A 17,265-nucleotide genomic window follows, 5' to 3' on the forward strand; every position below is an offset into this window, starting at 1 on the left:
TAAATGAACCGTTATGCGTAAGAGAGCCATTAAGTAAAGAGAGAGAGAAAATTGTCAACATAACGTAGGTTAGCTATAAGTTAAATGTAAGTTAATAAAGAGTCTAAGTTGTACGAACTGAGTGGTGTTTCAATTATAATTCGAAAAGCCAGTGCCGCCGCGCGGCCCACCGGCGGGGATCGTCGCCCCGTCGGTAGAGGTCTGTTCATTGTGCTGACGTCGGTGCGCTTCATTGTGGTGACAGCGGAAAGCGCTTCGTGTGAAGCGCCGGTACGCCAGAAAAAATCTGCGGTGCGAAAATAATGGCTTATATGAATTTAACTGAGTGTAATCCAATTATTACGTTTCGTGAAACCAAGACTAATCGATTCGGCTCGTGAAGCAATAGCAGAAAACCAAACGCTTCATCAATTGCTGGATAGATTAAAAACCAACTGTGCTAGTAAATTGACAGCCAACAATGTCTTGGCAAAATTGAAAAGCACTCAGCAAAAAGATTCCCCTGAAGCTTCTTGCGCGAGTTACAACCGTAACCAACATTACTTGGCCGAATTCCATCGGTCGTCAACGTAAGCGAAAGCCACTTGGGCATGGAGCGGCAACGAGCATCCTCAGCAGTTATCGAATACGATCGATTGGGACTTTGATCGTGAGGTGCTGAGAAGGCATTCTTGGTCACGTAGGTTGAACTGTAATTAAGTCAGAGCAGGGCAAATAAAGTTAGTCTTAGTCTAGCAGTAAACTCAAGTGTATCTTTTTTAAAAAGAACTTTTCGTCCCGGAATCTTTAACTCGCGCAAGTGGAGAAATTAACTCAGCAATTGAAGAATGTTTACGTACAAGATAGAATCCCCGCAGATGTAGCCAAGGATGTTATCGATCATTTAGTAATCTGCGTTCCAGAGGCGTTCCAGAGGCCTAATTTCAAAATGTATTGTATGGGGGACTTTTTGTGCGATGGTTTTTCTACAACTCTCTTTAACAGGTCGATGTTCGAATTCCACTATTAAAGGAGTTACGGTGCTAGTTGCTATACTCATACTAAATGATAATAAAATATGCAATCATTTAGTCTGAGTTACTGCTACTAGCGATATAGCTCCGTTATTAGTGAAATTCAAACAACGAACTGTTACGCAGAGTTGTAGATAAACCTTTGCACTAGAAGTCCACCATACAACACATTTTGAAATTTAGCCTCTGGAATGAGTTATTGACAAACTACTAAATGATCGAAGGCAGATTACTAAATGATCGATAACATCCTTGGATGTAGCCGGTAAAATGGCTACAAAAAGCGGTGTAGATGCATTGATAGCTGGTACACCGAACAGAGAAACTAAAACTCTCCTGAAAGCTGGCACTTTTAGTACTATTCAGGAGACAACCCAAAAGTTACAGGAGAACGAAAGTTCTTCCTGCTCTTCTAACAGCGCACAAATGTTGTGGATGAGAAAATCGAAACCTAACCTACGCGTTACCCCGTAGCCTATAGAGCCCCCTCGCACATGGTATACGTTTGCGTTTGACAGTTTCCCCATGGAAAATGTTTCAAACGCAACGCAAACGTATCCTATGTGCGGGGCTCTTAAGTCTTCAAACGAACGCATAGTATGGGTTCAAAGTACGATAACCCGAATGATGAGACCAGCAAACACAGAACGATAGCAACAACTAGGCCATCGGACGACGGAAGTGCGGACACAAACAAAACTTACTTCTAGCTAGGCCAGCCAATCAGTTCAACTCATTAAGGTTTGATGTAAGCTTAATTGATAAATGAAATTCATTCTGTGTTCAATCGTGCTAGATGAAGGTAGTTATCTTTTTTAAAATCGCTGCTCCGAAACCCCGCAACTTAACTGGCGCGATCTCGGTAGGATTAGGGTGATCAAAAGTAATAAGTGCAGTGTAAAGGTTCTCAACATGCGGCGATCAACCCCGGAGGACCTGGAAGAAATCAACACAAACTCAGGATCTCCGAGAGAATATCGGAACAAAAAATCAAAAGTAAGTAAACATTTTTTTTTAACAAATCAATATCAAAGAAATAAAGTGTAATTATTAGTGAATTTTGTGAATTAGTGAGATACATACACATCAGTGGCGTAGCCAGAAAATTGGTCTGGGGGCCAGGTTTTCCCCACGAGTGGTTGACGAGTGCGGTTGTGTTTCCAACTTCCTCCGCACTTATTTAATTTTATTTATTTTTATCGCCGCGTAACCACTCGTGCAGTAGCGCGGCGTAGTAACTATATTTTACTTTTAACTTAATCCACTTTAACTGAACCGCGTTCGTAACTTTTAAGTAATTGTGTCACGTAGAATCTTTAACTATGTCGTGCGGTGTAATTTCGTGCAATATTAACGACGACCGCTTTTTATGGAAGTGTGAATTTTGTGAGAAGAAATTCCATGCAGCCTGCATCGGTGTGCAACGACATCGCGAATATATAATCACCGCATTTATGGTGCCCATGTGCGCCAACTGCCAAGACATCTTACGGAAAGAAGCCGATGTGAGAAAGTTCAACAAGAACAACTGGTGGATGCTATTCATGCGCAAACGAACACCAACCACCGCATCGCAGCTAACCTTAAAAAGTTTAGCTTAGTGGCAGAATTATTCGACAACATAGAGCACCAGCTGATCGACGTAAAAGACACGCTGGTAGGAATAACCAAAAACAATGCGAACATATGCAGTGTAATTGACCAGCACATGAAGTCGAATGACTCACAGGCTCAAATTACTATGACCGGCATCAGAGAATCGCATTTAACTCTGTCGGGTCCAATAACAAGATTATAGGACGAACGGCTATCGAGTATAGCAAATAATATAACAGCTTTTTCAAATTTGGCCGAAACATCATCATCACCTCCATCTGACTCGAAGCTTTTGGAAATTCTCGAGGAAGTGAAATGTGTTGCCACAACTGTGTCTGACATTAAACAGAATTACGTCAAAGATACTCATACACCACATCTGATGACCCTAGAGGAGGAATTAATCGAGAATCAGACTGTAAAAAGCAACTTGGACCTGTCAAAAAATGACCAATCATTATCTGGTTGGCGATTTTTTGTAAACAAATATTGCTGGAGGCCGGACTGGTCTACGTATGATGCCAAACAACGAACTCGTAGACTTCAGGAAAAGGCTGCAGCAAAGGCTAGACGAAACCAAAAACGAAGAAAACAACAATTTCATCATTCAAAAAATAGCATAAATCAAATTCAGCGTCAGCATGTGTTGACGGAGACGGACGCTTAAAGGTCGCTCAACCGCTACCAATTTAATAGAATTCATTGATTATACTGTTCATGCGATGGATAAAGGTAACTACGTGGAAGCTCTGTACACTGACTTTAGCTAGGCGTTTGATCGCATTGACATTCCATTGTTACTCTTCAAATTGCAAAAAATTGGAATTGAGTCAGGACTCCTTAGATGGCTTGAATCTTACCTCACAGACCGACAACAAATAATTAAATTTTATAGAAAGAAATCCAATCCCATTCAAGTCACTTCAGGAGTTCCACAAGGCTCCCATCTTGGCCCTCTTTTATTTATATTGTATGTAAATGACATTTCCCTCATTCTCAAAAATATAAAGCTTTTAATTTATGCCGATGACATAAAGTTATTTATGGAAATAAAAAAATGAAGGCGACATTATCGTATCGCAGAATGAAATACAGATGTTTTATACATGGTTCTACTACAGCATTACGAAAGAAAAAAAAAAACATGTATATGTATTTGTACTAGTCTACGTCGGTTAACGAAATAAATAAATAAATTTTCAGAACATTTTTTTTCCGAAAAAAAAAAATTCTTCTATAAATTTTGTCTCTGGGGGGGGGGTTATGTCCAAAACCACCCCCGTGGCTACGCCACTGATACACATACAACATCACAGTAAGCTTCATATTTCAAGCATGTACAACACACACTTGCAACTAGGCCTTCTCCTCGTTAAGTTTATTCTACCCGAACAACCTATGGCAAGCTCGTTACATGGCGACCGTAACGGAAAAGGTGATTTTTATTGCAATGTTGAAAGACCGACTATAACGGAAAATCAGTTGAATAAGTTCAGTGATAATGGGTGCGAGTGACTCCAAACCTGAGCCAGGAACAACACAAGAACAAATAGTGAATATAATAAACGCAAGCAATGTGAAAACTAAAGACCATGCAGAAAGAACGAGTGTTTCGACGGTACCCGTTTGCCTACAAAAACGCATGACAGCGCAAACACCATTGAACAATGCAGTGAGTCTGAATAATTTAAAAATAAGTGTAGTTTAAAATTTTTAAGTTTACATTACCCAAAAATGTTTCAACAAATCGCGATGTTCGGTGCAATGTTGGCTATTATGCAATTGACAATATACTTATGGTGCAAGATGATCAAAGAGCAACTGGAAGGAATGTCACTATTCCAGACTGGAATTTCCAGTGGACAAAAAACATAAATGCAGTCCACCTAGATATACTGGGACAAGAAGAAATAATTACACAGACGAGCTCGATAGATGTGATAGATGCAGTTAACAAAAATCGTAGCAACAGTAAAAGTAAAAAAAAAGCAATTCAGTTTTAATTCAGTTATTTTTGTTTGGAAGTGACAGATGTGTAGCAATGCAAGCCGCAGAGAAACAGCCATGATGAGTCAAGCAGTAGTAGCAGTGTAATAACACGTTGGTTGAGCATGAGCAGTACATATCATCATAATTGTATGTATTACTTTGCATTGATTTTGTTATGTTTCACGCAAGAAAAGAATTGAATACTATAGAAACTCCATCGTTAATAACCATTCCTATATGTCCTACGCCTAAAGACGCTATAAATGATTTAAATAGAGTTAGGGATAATCTTAAAAAATCGATTTAAAAACAAATTTCTATAAATACAATGGAATTTTGCTAAAGAATTAAAAGAAGTGACAGTAAGTTGTTTAGTTAAATAATATCAGGAACTGACATCTCAAGAATTAAACGAAATTTGTTTAACCGGAGATACATTTTTAGAAATAAACGAAATAACTAAAAGGAAATTAGTCAGCCAGAACAGCTCCAAAATGACGACAACAGCAAATTTTGATACAACCGCTATTTCATTGGTGCAACCATATGATGCTTCTCCATCATTATTGGAATCATTTCAAAACCAAAAAACAACAGCAACAAAATTTATTTAAAAAAAAAAACAAGTTTACGTGGGAAAGCTCGACTAGGTCTACCCGCTGATGTCGCAACATTGAACGATATCATTGACGCCGTATCGCAGAATTGTAAAAGTGCTGAATCCCCAGGTACAGTATTAGCAAAACGGAACCAATTGAACTTGGCAGAGCCAACTACTTCACAACTCTAGATCTAATGTCTGGTTTTCATTAGATTGAGTGTTGTATACCAAAAGTTAATTTGATTTGTCTTGTTCCAAATTTTACACTCCGCAATGTATACTTCATACATTGTAACCAACTGCGCCGCGTAGGCATATTCGTTTCGTCGGACGGCAGTTCATCGTTCGCGTTGTGAACTGCTGTCTAAGCATGTTTGCATTTTTCATTTTCGTTAGACACAACGTAGGGTATGTTAAGAACAAAGCAAATAAATCATTCTAGTTTATACCGTCTCCGCGACTGGTTGTTGAGTAAAAAGATCCGAAAGCATGGGCGGAAAGGACTCAAAGGAAAAACGAGAGGAAATAATCATCCAGCAGCAACAATCACCCCGTTCTTGCGGATCTGATCACGAGGGCATTGGGCCAGTGCATTTGTTGGCCGGGTGCCCCATAATAATATTGCTGGCTTTGGCTGCTCGATTCCTGTGGCGATTGGTAACGCGAGAGACGGAGATACGGCAGTTAAAACGTTCTCAGAGTATTGCAACTATCGTCTAGTTTTCTGCGAAACAAAATCCTGGAATATAACATTGAGATAGATAAAAATTCAAGAGAATTTACTGCGATCTACTCAGTTTAAAAGATATCCGTTTGAATTAATATAAGCCCAAATAACTTTCAAAGAATGATGTCTATGGTACTAAGTGGTCTCCTAAAAGTCCCGAGTACGCATTTTTGTATATTGACGACGTGATTGTTGTAGGTTGTGTCGTTGTCACACAGTTTAAAAAAAAACCTTAAAAGCTTGTTTTTAAACGACAGCGAACCCAACACTATGGTTTAACTTTCAGTTCAAATGAACAACATTGCTCTAATCCTCGAGTCAAAGAAGAACCAGCAAGACACAATTATCAGCATGGATAGCCACTGTAGAAAGGACATTACAAACATTGAAACCACTTGTGACAAATGAACATCTTCGTCACAGTGGTCATACCTAAATAAAATTGAAGGGAAAGCAAAGGACATAATTTACGTTAATTGACTTTATTTTACTAACTATCCCTTCTATTCATTCTATCGAAAATCATAAATATTTAGTTATTTAATTCTCTCATAAATATTTTACTATATTCTGTGAAGTGAAGTGACGTAAAAAAACGTTGTTCTCAAGATACAAACGATTAAAGGAAATCATCCTCGAGTATGTAGAAAATTCATCTATACTTCTGGATGAGGAAAAACAAGTGACACATATTCTGAGTAAGAAAAAGAATTTGCGATGGCAGCGCTTGATTTAAATGTAGCAATAAAGCCCCACCGTTTGCTCAACAATCAAAACTTCCTGTCATATGGGGAATGAATATCATATGCCGTGATAAATAGTAAGCATATAACATGGCGACCGTGACAGAACAGGAGTCTGAACAGCCTACTCCAGTTAAAGGTGGAAGAATCTTAAAGTGAAAGTTTTCGTGTAAAATGAGAAAACAGCAAACATCAAGTTGTGAATTATCTTGGTAATAAACTGTAGCACAGATGGTTTACGTGCACAAAGTAGTTAAAAAAGGGGTCTCGCCAAGGATTTTATTCCCTGTGCTGCATCGGACCGAGTCAGACGCATTTAGTTTGGATCCCTTCACGCGTGTTTTTTTAGTTTACTTTGCCGAATAAACGGCACCGGAGTTTCGCAAGATGAATTTCTGGCGACCTGAAAGAAGCGGGCTGTAATTGGTAAATTACCAGCCGGTAATCATTACAGCGCCGTGAATAGCAGTATTCCGACAGAGCATCATCCATCCACGTACGACGGCGGTCGTAGGCACCTACAAAAACAGCAACAAAACGCCTATGTACCTACTCGCTTTGTATTGTTTGCATGCGGTGGAGTTGGTTACACTTTTTTCTCGACAGAAAGAATCGGACAGTGCAGAAAGAGTGGGCATTAGCCTGGCACATAAACTTTTTTTTTCATTTAAAAAAAATGTTTTTTTTTTGCATACATGAACGAAGCGAGTGAAGGCAATTCGCCTCCAAAAGATAATGTTGTTCGCACGCAATTTTACCGGCCACAGGGATGTTTACTTTCGGCAGAAACTGAAAAGTATTGATTTTTTAGGAATCAAACGTGACTTGACGCGTCGTTTTCCGAAAACTGATTTCCATCAGATTAACCGGAACAAACTACGTGTAACTGCATCTATATATCAGGATGCAAATGCTATAGCAAAAGACCAACTTTGGAGTCTACCGTGGACATTCTGGATTGCAAGAATTCATTCAACATCTATGTAGATATCAAAAATATGTTGTTTCCGGTTCCTAGCGTGAGGGCCCCGGAGGTCCGATAAAACGGTCGCGACACTCAAGTCGCACCTTCAGTAAGCAGTCATATACGTAGCAACAAAATGTGGCCGTTTGGAGACGAAGAAACCATACAGAACACCATCACCGCACACGATATGATATGCTATTCTGTTGACGGTGCACTCGTTATCTTATTAGTCGCCGCCGTTCTCAATTGGAAGTGGCGATACAACATGCGACGAATCAAGTGGAGAATGTAACTCGACGTCTAAACCAAAACGCCTGCGTTGTCATCCGACACCTCAGAATTTGACGGACGATTTTGGTGCGCCCATTTTGGTGGCAGCAGAAACTTCTCGTTGCATAAAGTTCCGGGAAGACGACTCAGCAGGAAAATTACTCGGTGCTCACGGCACCACAAGAGAGGAAGTGAATGCTTAAGCTCTGTAATAAAGAAAACAAATCTTATCAGTTAGTTTTTAGAAGTCAAGCGAGGTAGTTGAATTTACTTTATATCACTACCCTCGCTAAAATTTCCACCAGGGAACAATAAAACAAAAACCGCAACGGACAGATCATTGTGCACTAGGGTGGCTCAAATTAGTATGGGAAAACCTTTCTTCAATTTTTTTGATGGGCCGCCCTCTTATTCGGTTCTATTTTATGCCCTGATGCTCTGGACAAAATTTCAGCCAAATCGGCCAACGTTTAGGCGGTGCTAAACTCGTTGGAAGTTTATAAGCAAAAATGTATGCAGAAACATCCAAAAACAGTGAATTGGAGTTGGACGGCACAACTTACAATGAAGAACTATGATACTCATTCAGATCTTGAAGAATTTAATACAGAATGTTATGCTGAAAACCGCGAGAAGATTAGAGTTTGCCCGGCTAAGTTATTAGCATTTCTGTGAAGTGGGGTTTAAGCAAATTTCGTTTCTTTTACCTTTGAAAAGAAATAAATTCACCCCTACAACGCTGCAGTAAAATGCTAATATCTTTGCGTAATAAACTCTAATCTTCTCGCGGTTTTCAGCATAACATTCTGTATTTAATTCTACAAGAACTGAATGAGTATCACAGTTCTTGATCGTAAATTGTGTTGTCCAACTGCAAATCACTGTTTTTGGATGTTTCTGCATACATTTTTCCATATAAACTTCCAACGAGTTTAGCACCGCCCAAACGTTAACCGATTTGGCTGAAATTTTGTCCAGAGCATCAGGGCATCAAATAGAACCGAATAAAAGGGCGGCCCATCAAAAAATTTGAAAAAGTTTTTTTTGAGCCACCCTATTGTGCACCCAAAAAAATGAAAAACCAGCGAAAAACTTGATGACGCTTACTAAGCTCGGTGACAATACACCCGCTACCGTGACCGATCACCTTTCCCTGAATAAGTGCCGCGTGGCGCGTAATCGTTTCGTGCCGTGAAGAACTTCACGAATAAGAAAAAGTAATCGCAGAAGAACTCAAATCGCAGGGGGAGTAATTGATGTAAGTCGTCCCATTGAAAAAAGTAAACGGAGAATTAAGGAAAACAGCTGCGCTACTAGTTATAATCAACAGTTCCAATGGGCCGGAAAGTATTAAAATTGCCTACATGAATGTCCCTACAAGACCGTACCATCTCCGGCCGCGAAGATGTTTTTTTTTTAATCTTTCGTTTATTTGGAAGGCACGAAGATGTTTTATGTGCTTGAAATTTGAAATTTGCTGTTTCGTGTACCGCCGAACAAAGCTGTTTCAGATGCGGCGATATAATTGCAAACAACGAAGCTGTACGAAAATAACAAATGAGTTTACTACAAGCTAAACGAACACTGCTCAACGAGCAATAAGTGCCATCTGGGTGCCAACGATAGATCGATGAAACCGGAGAATTTCATTCTAATATAATCCTAATAGAAAATACTTTGGTTGGTAGTTTGGAAATATCGTAAAGCTGATGACTGAACAGAATTGAAACCAATCGTATTAGTTTTGAACACAATTTAGTATGCACAGGAAACGTGTTTTTTTGCATTCGATATGAAGCACACGACGCGCCTGAGTCTGATACAAATATGGGCAGAAGAGCCCCATCGTTTGTTTGCCGTTATCAATAAGAAATGGATGTTTTTGATAGTTCTCTCAAAGTAGAAAGACAATTATGCTCCCTCGGAGAGCGACGATTCCCCGTTAGCATAATTACCGTAAATTAAGAACTGTTTTTAAATACAATATACAAACAAACTTTGGTTTTAGGTACGATTTATCGTGGAATCGTCATATGTAGAAAGAATATCACCGACCGTGACGATTAGTAGGCATATAATATGGCGACCTTGGCAGGTTAGGTATCTGAACAGTCTTCTACAGTTAAAGATGGAAGGTACAGTACAAAGAGAAAGCGAGGTCAAGGAAATGATCGAATAATATGAAAATAAAAAGGCCCTCAAAAGGATGACGGAAGAAAGAATGGCTTAGAAACGCGCAGAGAAAGAATATGACAACATTTCAAAGTGGATTAAGGCGACCGAAGGCAAGGAAGTCCAAAACACTGGGTCAGGAACAAAACATGGAAGACAAAGTTCAGACTACCAATCGTCGCCACTAAGAAAAAAATCAACAAAAATCAACCAATGATGGATTCCATTGCGTCTAAACCACCTTTGAGTTCAGACAACTGCAAACGTACATTCAACTCAGCATGTGTAGGAGTGCAGCGCAATCACGAGGAAGTATTACGGACCTTAATGCTCCCACTATGTCAAGACTGTCAGGAAAAGTTCATCTCTGAACAAAACCTGCAACATTTATCAGAATCGATCTGTAATATTAAAGAAGAGATTGAGCGCACATTGTCTGCTAACCATAAACTGCTTTCTAACTACAAAAGCTTAGCTTCCACTCACGACGAAACGCTTGATCGCGTAGAAACAACGTTTGGTGTCATTAAGCAAAACATTTCAAACGTCACCGGCAGTAGCAAAAATAATGCTACGGAAATAAAAAACAAATTATCAGCCCTACAAACAAACAAATATAACAACAACAGAATGTAGGAATATTTATCTTAGGACTATCAGTGACACGTAAGGAAAGCTTTGAAAACTCACCATTAGAAAATTGCGCATAAGGTTGAGGTGAATTTCAGCGTTAGACATAGAACATTTGACGATTACAAAAGGAAACGAAATTTTGGTTCTACTGGATCAGCGATTTTTTTCTAAAAATATGGAATATTGTTTTCTAAAAAACATGAAGGAAAAATTCACAGTTATTTTTTGCGACATCTGAAATTATCATGCGTAAGGAAATTACAAATTGGGAGTCAACTATAAAAGATGGTGTAAGCCTCAACAAACAAAACAAAAACAGGGATCTTAAACATGAATCGATATTTGACGTTACTATAAATAATGAAACGCAAATGTAGTTACTTCGGTCGCATGTGAAATTCCGAGTAAAAGAATTTGAAGAAAACCGCTTACATTCCATCGAGAAAAATGTTGTTCCTGAAATTTCTGTAGAAAAAATACATAACTCATTTTTGACATAATATCACGCCCTAAACAAAGGGGGTGCTCAAAGCCAGAACACCCCAACAGACAAAAAAAATCCACAGGCGCTTGTAGGAAGTGCTCACCACTGAGCTGAGTAGAGAGTTAGGTGAGAGACAACGCAAAAACAAAAGCTCTCAGAGATAGGATGTCGCATGACATTGAGACGCAATACGCAGAGGCACATGAGGGGTGCAACATTTCCTAGCGAGAGCACACACGACACAAGACAATTATTCTTCAAAAAATGCATTCCAAACGGGTGGTGGCGAGGTTGCCACCTGGAAGTCGATGTTGTGTGTTTTGTAACGCATTGCGCGTTAGCATAAGTATAAGCGTTCGCAATGGATCCCCCTTGTGTTTGAGAACCTCCTCAGGTGTCTTATTGCAGGTTTCCATTTACCCTTCATCAAGAAAAAAATAGATTCTTGTTTGTTTTTGTGTATCTCTTTTGTATCCTTTCATTACATCGTTTTGCCTTGTCATATCTGAGTTGACTTGTCAAATTTTGACATATGCTTGAAAGCAATATCTGGAAATATAAAGGGTTAGAAACAGATAGTAGGAGAACTCTGTAAAAAAGAGTGAACAAATATGTGAATAAATCTAGAACCTATGATACTATAAATAAGGTAAAAAGGTAATAACCCCGCCGAAATTAATTTATTTGTTGGGGCGAATTTTCGCGCATTATTCGCACTATCGCACAAACATTGGACAAGTTCAGAATGATATCTGAACGAAACATCGGAAAATATGCGAAACATCGGAACATCTGTTTTGCAGTTTAGTGCATTACATAGACGCAGATCGGAATTTCTCGATAGCGGCTGTATACAGCCCCGATGTGCTTTACTAACAGGTGTGGCCCAAACCCTTAAGTAGTATTTGTTCAGCGAACTTGCGCTCTTTTGAGAGAGAGAAACTCTCAGCTGGGCTGCCGAAGATGGCCGATGGCGACCGAATGTGACGTCACGTCTGGCATACTCAGTACATTTTTTATAACAGAAGTGGCAATGTTTTGGTTATTTTTTCGACTAATACAGACATAGAGGACTTTGGCCCACACCTTTACTGAAGCACATCGATACAGCCCACAGAGATTTGGTCTGCTCATCCAGGGAAAGTGATTGGTATCATGAACCACATCATTCAGGGTTGGAAACATGTCGTGGCATATGACTGACCATATGTTAAGTTGTGGTTGGTACTAAACGACACGTACATTGAAACAGGGATATACTAAAATAGTTCTAATTAATATCGCTTGGTAACCGTTGACGATTGGAAAGGCGCTTTGTTAAAATTAAATCGGTTCTTTTCAGAAGTTGTATTTGCCAGTGGTTGGTGGCGCAATTTGAATCGATGGTGCGGTTTTGCGATAAATCGCTTGGTAGCTATTAGTGATTGGAAAGGCGCATTACCGGAATTACGATTCAATCAAAGAAAATGAGCTTTGAGTTATTTATTCGTAATAATAGTAATTAAAGTGGTTGTTGATGTTCAGTGCCACACATCCAGCGCAGCAAAATAACAGTGAGAAGGCATAACACAATTAGTGTACTGGCTTCCAGTAGCTGGATAAGTTTCCATGCGCAGTAAGTACCACCAGAAATGTGTATGGCGGAAGGTACAATCACGCGGGTTTAGTAATAAGGAGATGATCATTTAATCAAAATATTTGTATTTAAATGCCAATTAATAAAACACGTACATGACATCGAAGACAATTTTAAAATTGGAATTCTTAAACTAATGAAGAGACTAAGAAGCCCTATATGGAAAAAAAAAATCGAGGAAAAGGATCATCTTTAGCCATCCCTCAACCCGCAGGTGATTCGAGCCAACCAAGCAGGAAGCTTCAACTAAGGCGGAGAATTTCAATTCTTTGAGAACAAGGAACCGTAAGTAATCTTTTTATAATTTTCTCCCATTTTTTATGCCCAAATTAAACCATTTGCCAAAAGTTCGAGGTCTAAGATATGTATTCGAAAAACAGAATGGACCAAATTGATTTCCAAGCCCTTTTTGAGCAAATCCAATGCTTAGAACAGTGGGGGTGTCTCCAAGTGGAGGATAACAATTTAAACGAACGTGTGCTGCAACAACAGCAACAAACGCAAGTTAACTTAGCTGCCGCCGGACAGGCAGGGGTTATTTTTTAAATTCCAGACCCTACAAAATCTCTGGATTTAAAGAGCTCTTACCAATAGTCTGTGCAACGAAACATTTCAGGCCGTACATTTACGGACATTATTTTGAGATACTAACTGACCATAAGCCTCTTGTGTAACTTAGACAAAAAAAAACCACATAAGCAGAAGACTTCTTCACTGGAGATTAGCCCTTATTGGTAACGCACACTTATTGGTAACGCAGACGCTCTCTAAAGAATAAATTCGAATCCAATAAATGAAGCGGTAATCAACGAAAATTTTATAACAGAGAAAAATGACAGCATGACACAACATTCGGCAGATACGGGGTTTACAAGTACCCCTTGGGATACCTTCGCCGGTCATAGGGGGTACCTTGGACAAAAATGCATAATGGCGGATTTTATGCAATTTTAATCAAAACTTATTGATTAAGTTCTGATATATGTACATTTTTTTATTTCAAAATTTTGTATTGTACATAATATGCATGGCGATCAGTAACTCGAAGACTATTGAGTCATTCCCTCCACAATCAGCACAGTTGATTAAAGGCTGTGGATAAAAGATCAAAAGAACAGAACGACGAATGAACATTTTTTTAAAATCTTCTATGCAATCGACCTGATCGAAACAAAATGTGTTGAATGATATGTTAAAGAATATGCTTCTGAAATCTGAACTAACATTTAGAGTCTACACGTTCGAAAGCCTCCATTTGAGAGACATGAAGGTTTTTTTTTTCGAAAAGTTCAGTTGCTTCGTTGCAAGAGGATTGGAACCATCCTTCTACGCTGCTCGAAAGTCTCCTTTTAATCAGCAGGGAGGACTTCTTTCAAGACGATCGGAGGATTCCTTTCAAGAGGCCCGGAAGCCTCATTTGAAGAGCCCCGGAAGCCTTCTTTCAAGAGGCTCGGAAGCCTCCTTTCAAGAGGCCCGGAAGCCTCCTTTCAAGAGGCCCGGAAGCCTCCTTTCAAGAGGCCTGGAAGCCTTCTTTCAAGAGGCCCGGAAGCCTAATTTGAAGAGCCCTGGAAGCCTCTAAAGAGGCCTAGAAGCCTCCTTTCAAGTGGCCTGGAAGCCTCTTTTCAAGAGGCCCGGAAGCCTCCTTTCAAGAGGCCCGGAAGCCTCCTTTCAAGAGGCCTGGAAGCCTCCTTTCAAGAGGTCAGGAAGCCTCCATTCAAGAGGCTCGGAAGCCTAATTTGAAGAGCCCCGGAAGCCTCTAAAGAGGCCTGGAAGCCTCCTTTCAAGAGGCCTGGAAGCCTCCTTTCAAGAGGCCTGGAAGCCTCTTTTCAAGAGGCCCGGAAGCCTCCTTTCAAGAGGCCCGGAAGCCTCCTTTCAAGAAGCTCGGAGGCCTCATTTGAAGAGGCCCGGAAGCCTTATTTCAAGAGGCCCGAAAGCCCCATTTCAAGAGACCTGGAAGCCTCTTTTCAAGAGGCTCGGAAGCCTCCATTTAAGAGGCCCGGAAGCCTCCTTTCAAGAGGCCCGTAAGCCTCCTTTCAAGAGGCCTGGAAGCCTCCTTTCAAGAGGCTCGGAAGCCTAATTTGAAGAGCCCCGGAAGCCTCTAAAGAGGCCTGGAAGCCTCTTTTCAAGAGGCCCGGAAGCCTCCTTTCAAGAGGCCTGGAAGCCTCCTTTCAAGAGGTCAGGAAGCCTCCATTCAAGAGGCTCGGAAGCCTAATTTGAAGAGCCCCGGAAGCCTCTAAAGAGGCCTGGAAGCCTCCTTTCAAGAGGCCTGGAAGCCTCTTTTCAAGAGGCCCGGAAGCCTCCTTTCAAGAGGCCCGGAAGCCTCCTTTCAAGAGGCCCGGAAGCCTCCTTTCAAGAAACTCGGAGGCCTCATTTGAAGAGGCCCGGAATCCAATCGGATATCCAATCGGATCATTCAGAAAGCCACTCACGCAGAGCCGAAATTCCTTTGTTGAGCTCTCTGCCGAGAGACGAATCTAATATGGAAAACCAAGTGCGAGACATCGTTTCAGAGCTTAGCATCTTAGCTCAAACTCTACATACAATTCAACAAACACAAAATGAACAACAACAAACCCTGAATGCGCTAACTCAGCGGAACGGTACTTCAGGAAACATCAATCCGACGGAATATAGTGCATTACAACCTGATTCTCGTCAAACGTTTAACGACCTATTAAGAATTCCCGATCCCATCAAGACGATTCTGTCTTTCGATGGTAATAAGAAACAACTCTCCAATTGGATACAAACTATAGAAAAAAAACTTTATATGCATTTAAACCGCTAGTATCTGACCAACAATTTGAAACGTATACGATGGGTATAATAAAAAAAACAATGAGGGCCAAGCAAAAGACATCGTCTGTCTAGCAGGCAATCCTTAGTCTTTTTCTGGAATTAAATACATTCTCGTTGCCACTCTTGGGGACAGACAAGAACCGTCCACGTACAAATGCCAACTTTGGCAAAATATTGATATCTAACAATACTACCAGAAGACGAAGGGAATAGTTCAAAATATAAAAACTCTAGCTAAGTTCTTGTAGCAGTTTCAACTAAATTCACCTCTGAAATTATTACGACCACGAAGTTCAAGAATTTGAGCATGTATGGGCAAAAGTACAGATAGTCAATGAGACACATATTTTTGCTTACGTATACTTTCCTCCCGATAATGTGTAGCGACCAAATGTCGTACAGTATCCCCTAAATATTTAAATACCCGTCGCAGATTACATTCACTCAGCAATAGGGAAAAAGTAACAATTTTTGGCCAAGGTCAGCTGCCTCATTTACCGTTGCCAATGTAGCTCAGAAGCGACCATATTGATAAACAGAACTTTGCTTCTAAGCTGCGGAGGGCAATTTAATCGTTTCCTCGTTCTCGTTTACTTACAGGTGACGACGGTTCCGTGTCCAAAGGTATGGTGACATCCATATATGAGTTAAACACGATACTCCTCAATCGAACTTAAACGACAAATCAGCAATACCCGGATAACCGATAGAAGTCAGCGGAGTCAGCAACATCGAAGTGGAACGGACGCAATACGACACCCAACATCAAAAATATCCACCTGGACTACGTGACCACCGGAGGACCATCGTTGCTAGGCGTCAAGTCAGCAGTTTTAGGTACGAAGGCAGGGCACTTAGGCTTTGTATAATATTCAATAAATCATTCCAGTTTCGACAGCGAAAGCGTGTAGTTCAGTTTATAATTTAAAAAAAACCGAAATCCTCAGATTAGAAACTTAATTTATGTACCACTCACGAGAGTTTGGCGCCAAGAGTGGAGAAATCGACGCAGCCAAAGAAGTGGAGAAGCGCGCTTGCGTTCGCCGACGGGCTGGTCTCGTGCGAGAGACCCGCACGTTACTTAGGTTAGGTGTAAGTTAAGTTTTGGTGAATTAAATGAGTCTGGTTTGTACCACCGGACCGGAGTGGTGTTTTAATTGATCATATACCCGAAAACCAGTGCCGCGCCGCGCGGTAAAACGTTCAAATGCACGTAAAGAAGTATATGATAAGTTTTAAAGAATAAGAAAATAATCGAGTACATCATTCCGGGTTGAAAACATGTCGTGGCATATGACTGACCATATATTAAGTAGTGGTTAGTAATAAACGACACGTACATTAAACAGGGATATACTACACTAGTTCGAATTAATGTCGCTTGGTTACCTTATTCAGTTTAATAGTAATTAAAGTGGTTGTTAGTGTTAGTGTTATTTACGTGATTTTTAGTGGGAAGGCATTAGACAACCAGTCTACTCAATTCTAGTAACTGGGCTTTTTATTTACCGCTGCAAGTTTCCATGCGCAGTAAGCACCACCAGAAATTTGTCGAAAGACATGAGTAATCACGCGGGTTTTCTTAAACTGTGCCGCTATAAGCACGGCCAAAGAATTCATTAGGTGAAATGCAGG

At 40.3% G+C, this 17,265-nt stretch overlaps 1 protein-coding gene across 1 annotated transcript in view; it reads right to left on the reverse strand.

Annotated features, from left to right (window-relative positions):
- Positions 1 to 511: 511 nt before the first annotated feature.
- Positions 512 to 17,265, reverse strand: part of LOC134202899 (zinc finger and BTB domain-containing protein 18-like) — a 58,381-nt gene continuing 41,627 nt past the window's right edge. Inside the window, exon 3 of the mRNA XM_062677976.1 lies at positions 512 to 689. Within this exon, the coding sequence (XP_062533960.1) occupies positions 676 to 689 (14 nt within the window). The 3' untranslated portion in view covers positions 512 to 675. The remainder of the gene's footprint in view (positions 690 to 17,265) is intronic.

Source organism: Armigeres subalbatus, chromosome 1 (assembly GCF_024139115.2).
Source record: "Armigeres subalbatus isolate Guangzhou_Male chromosome 1, GZ_Asu_2, whole genome shotgun sequence".
Lineage (NCBI taxonomy): Eukaryota > Metazoa > Arthropoda > Insecta > Diptera > Culicidae > Armigeres > Armigeres subalbatus.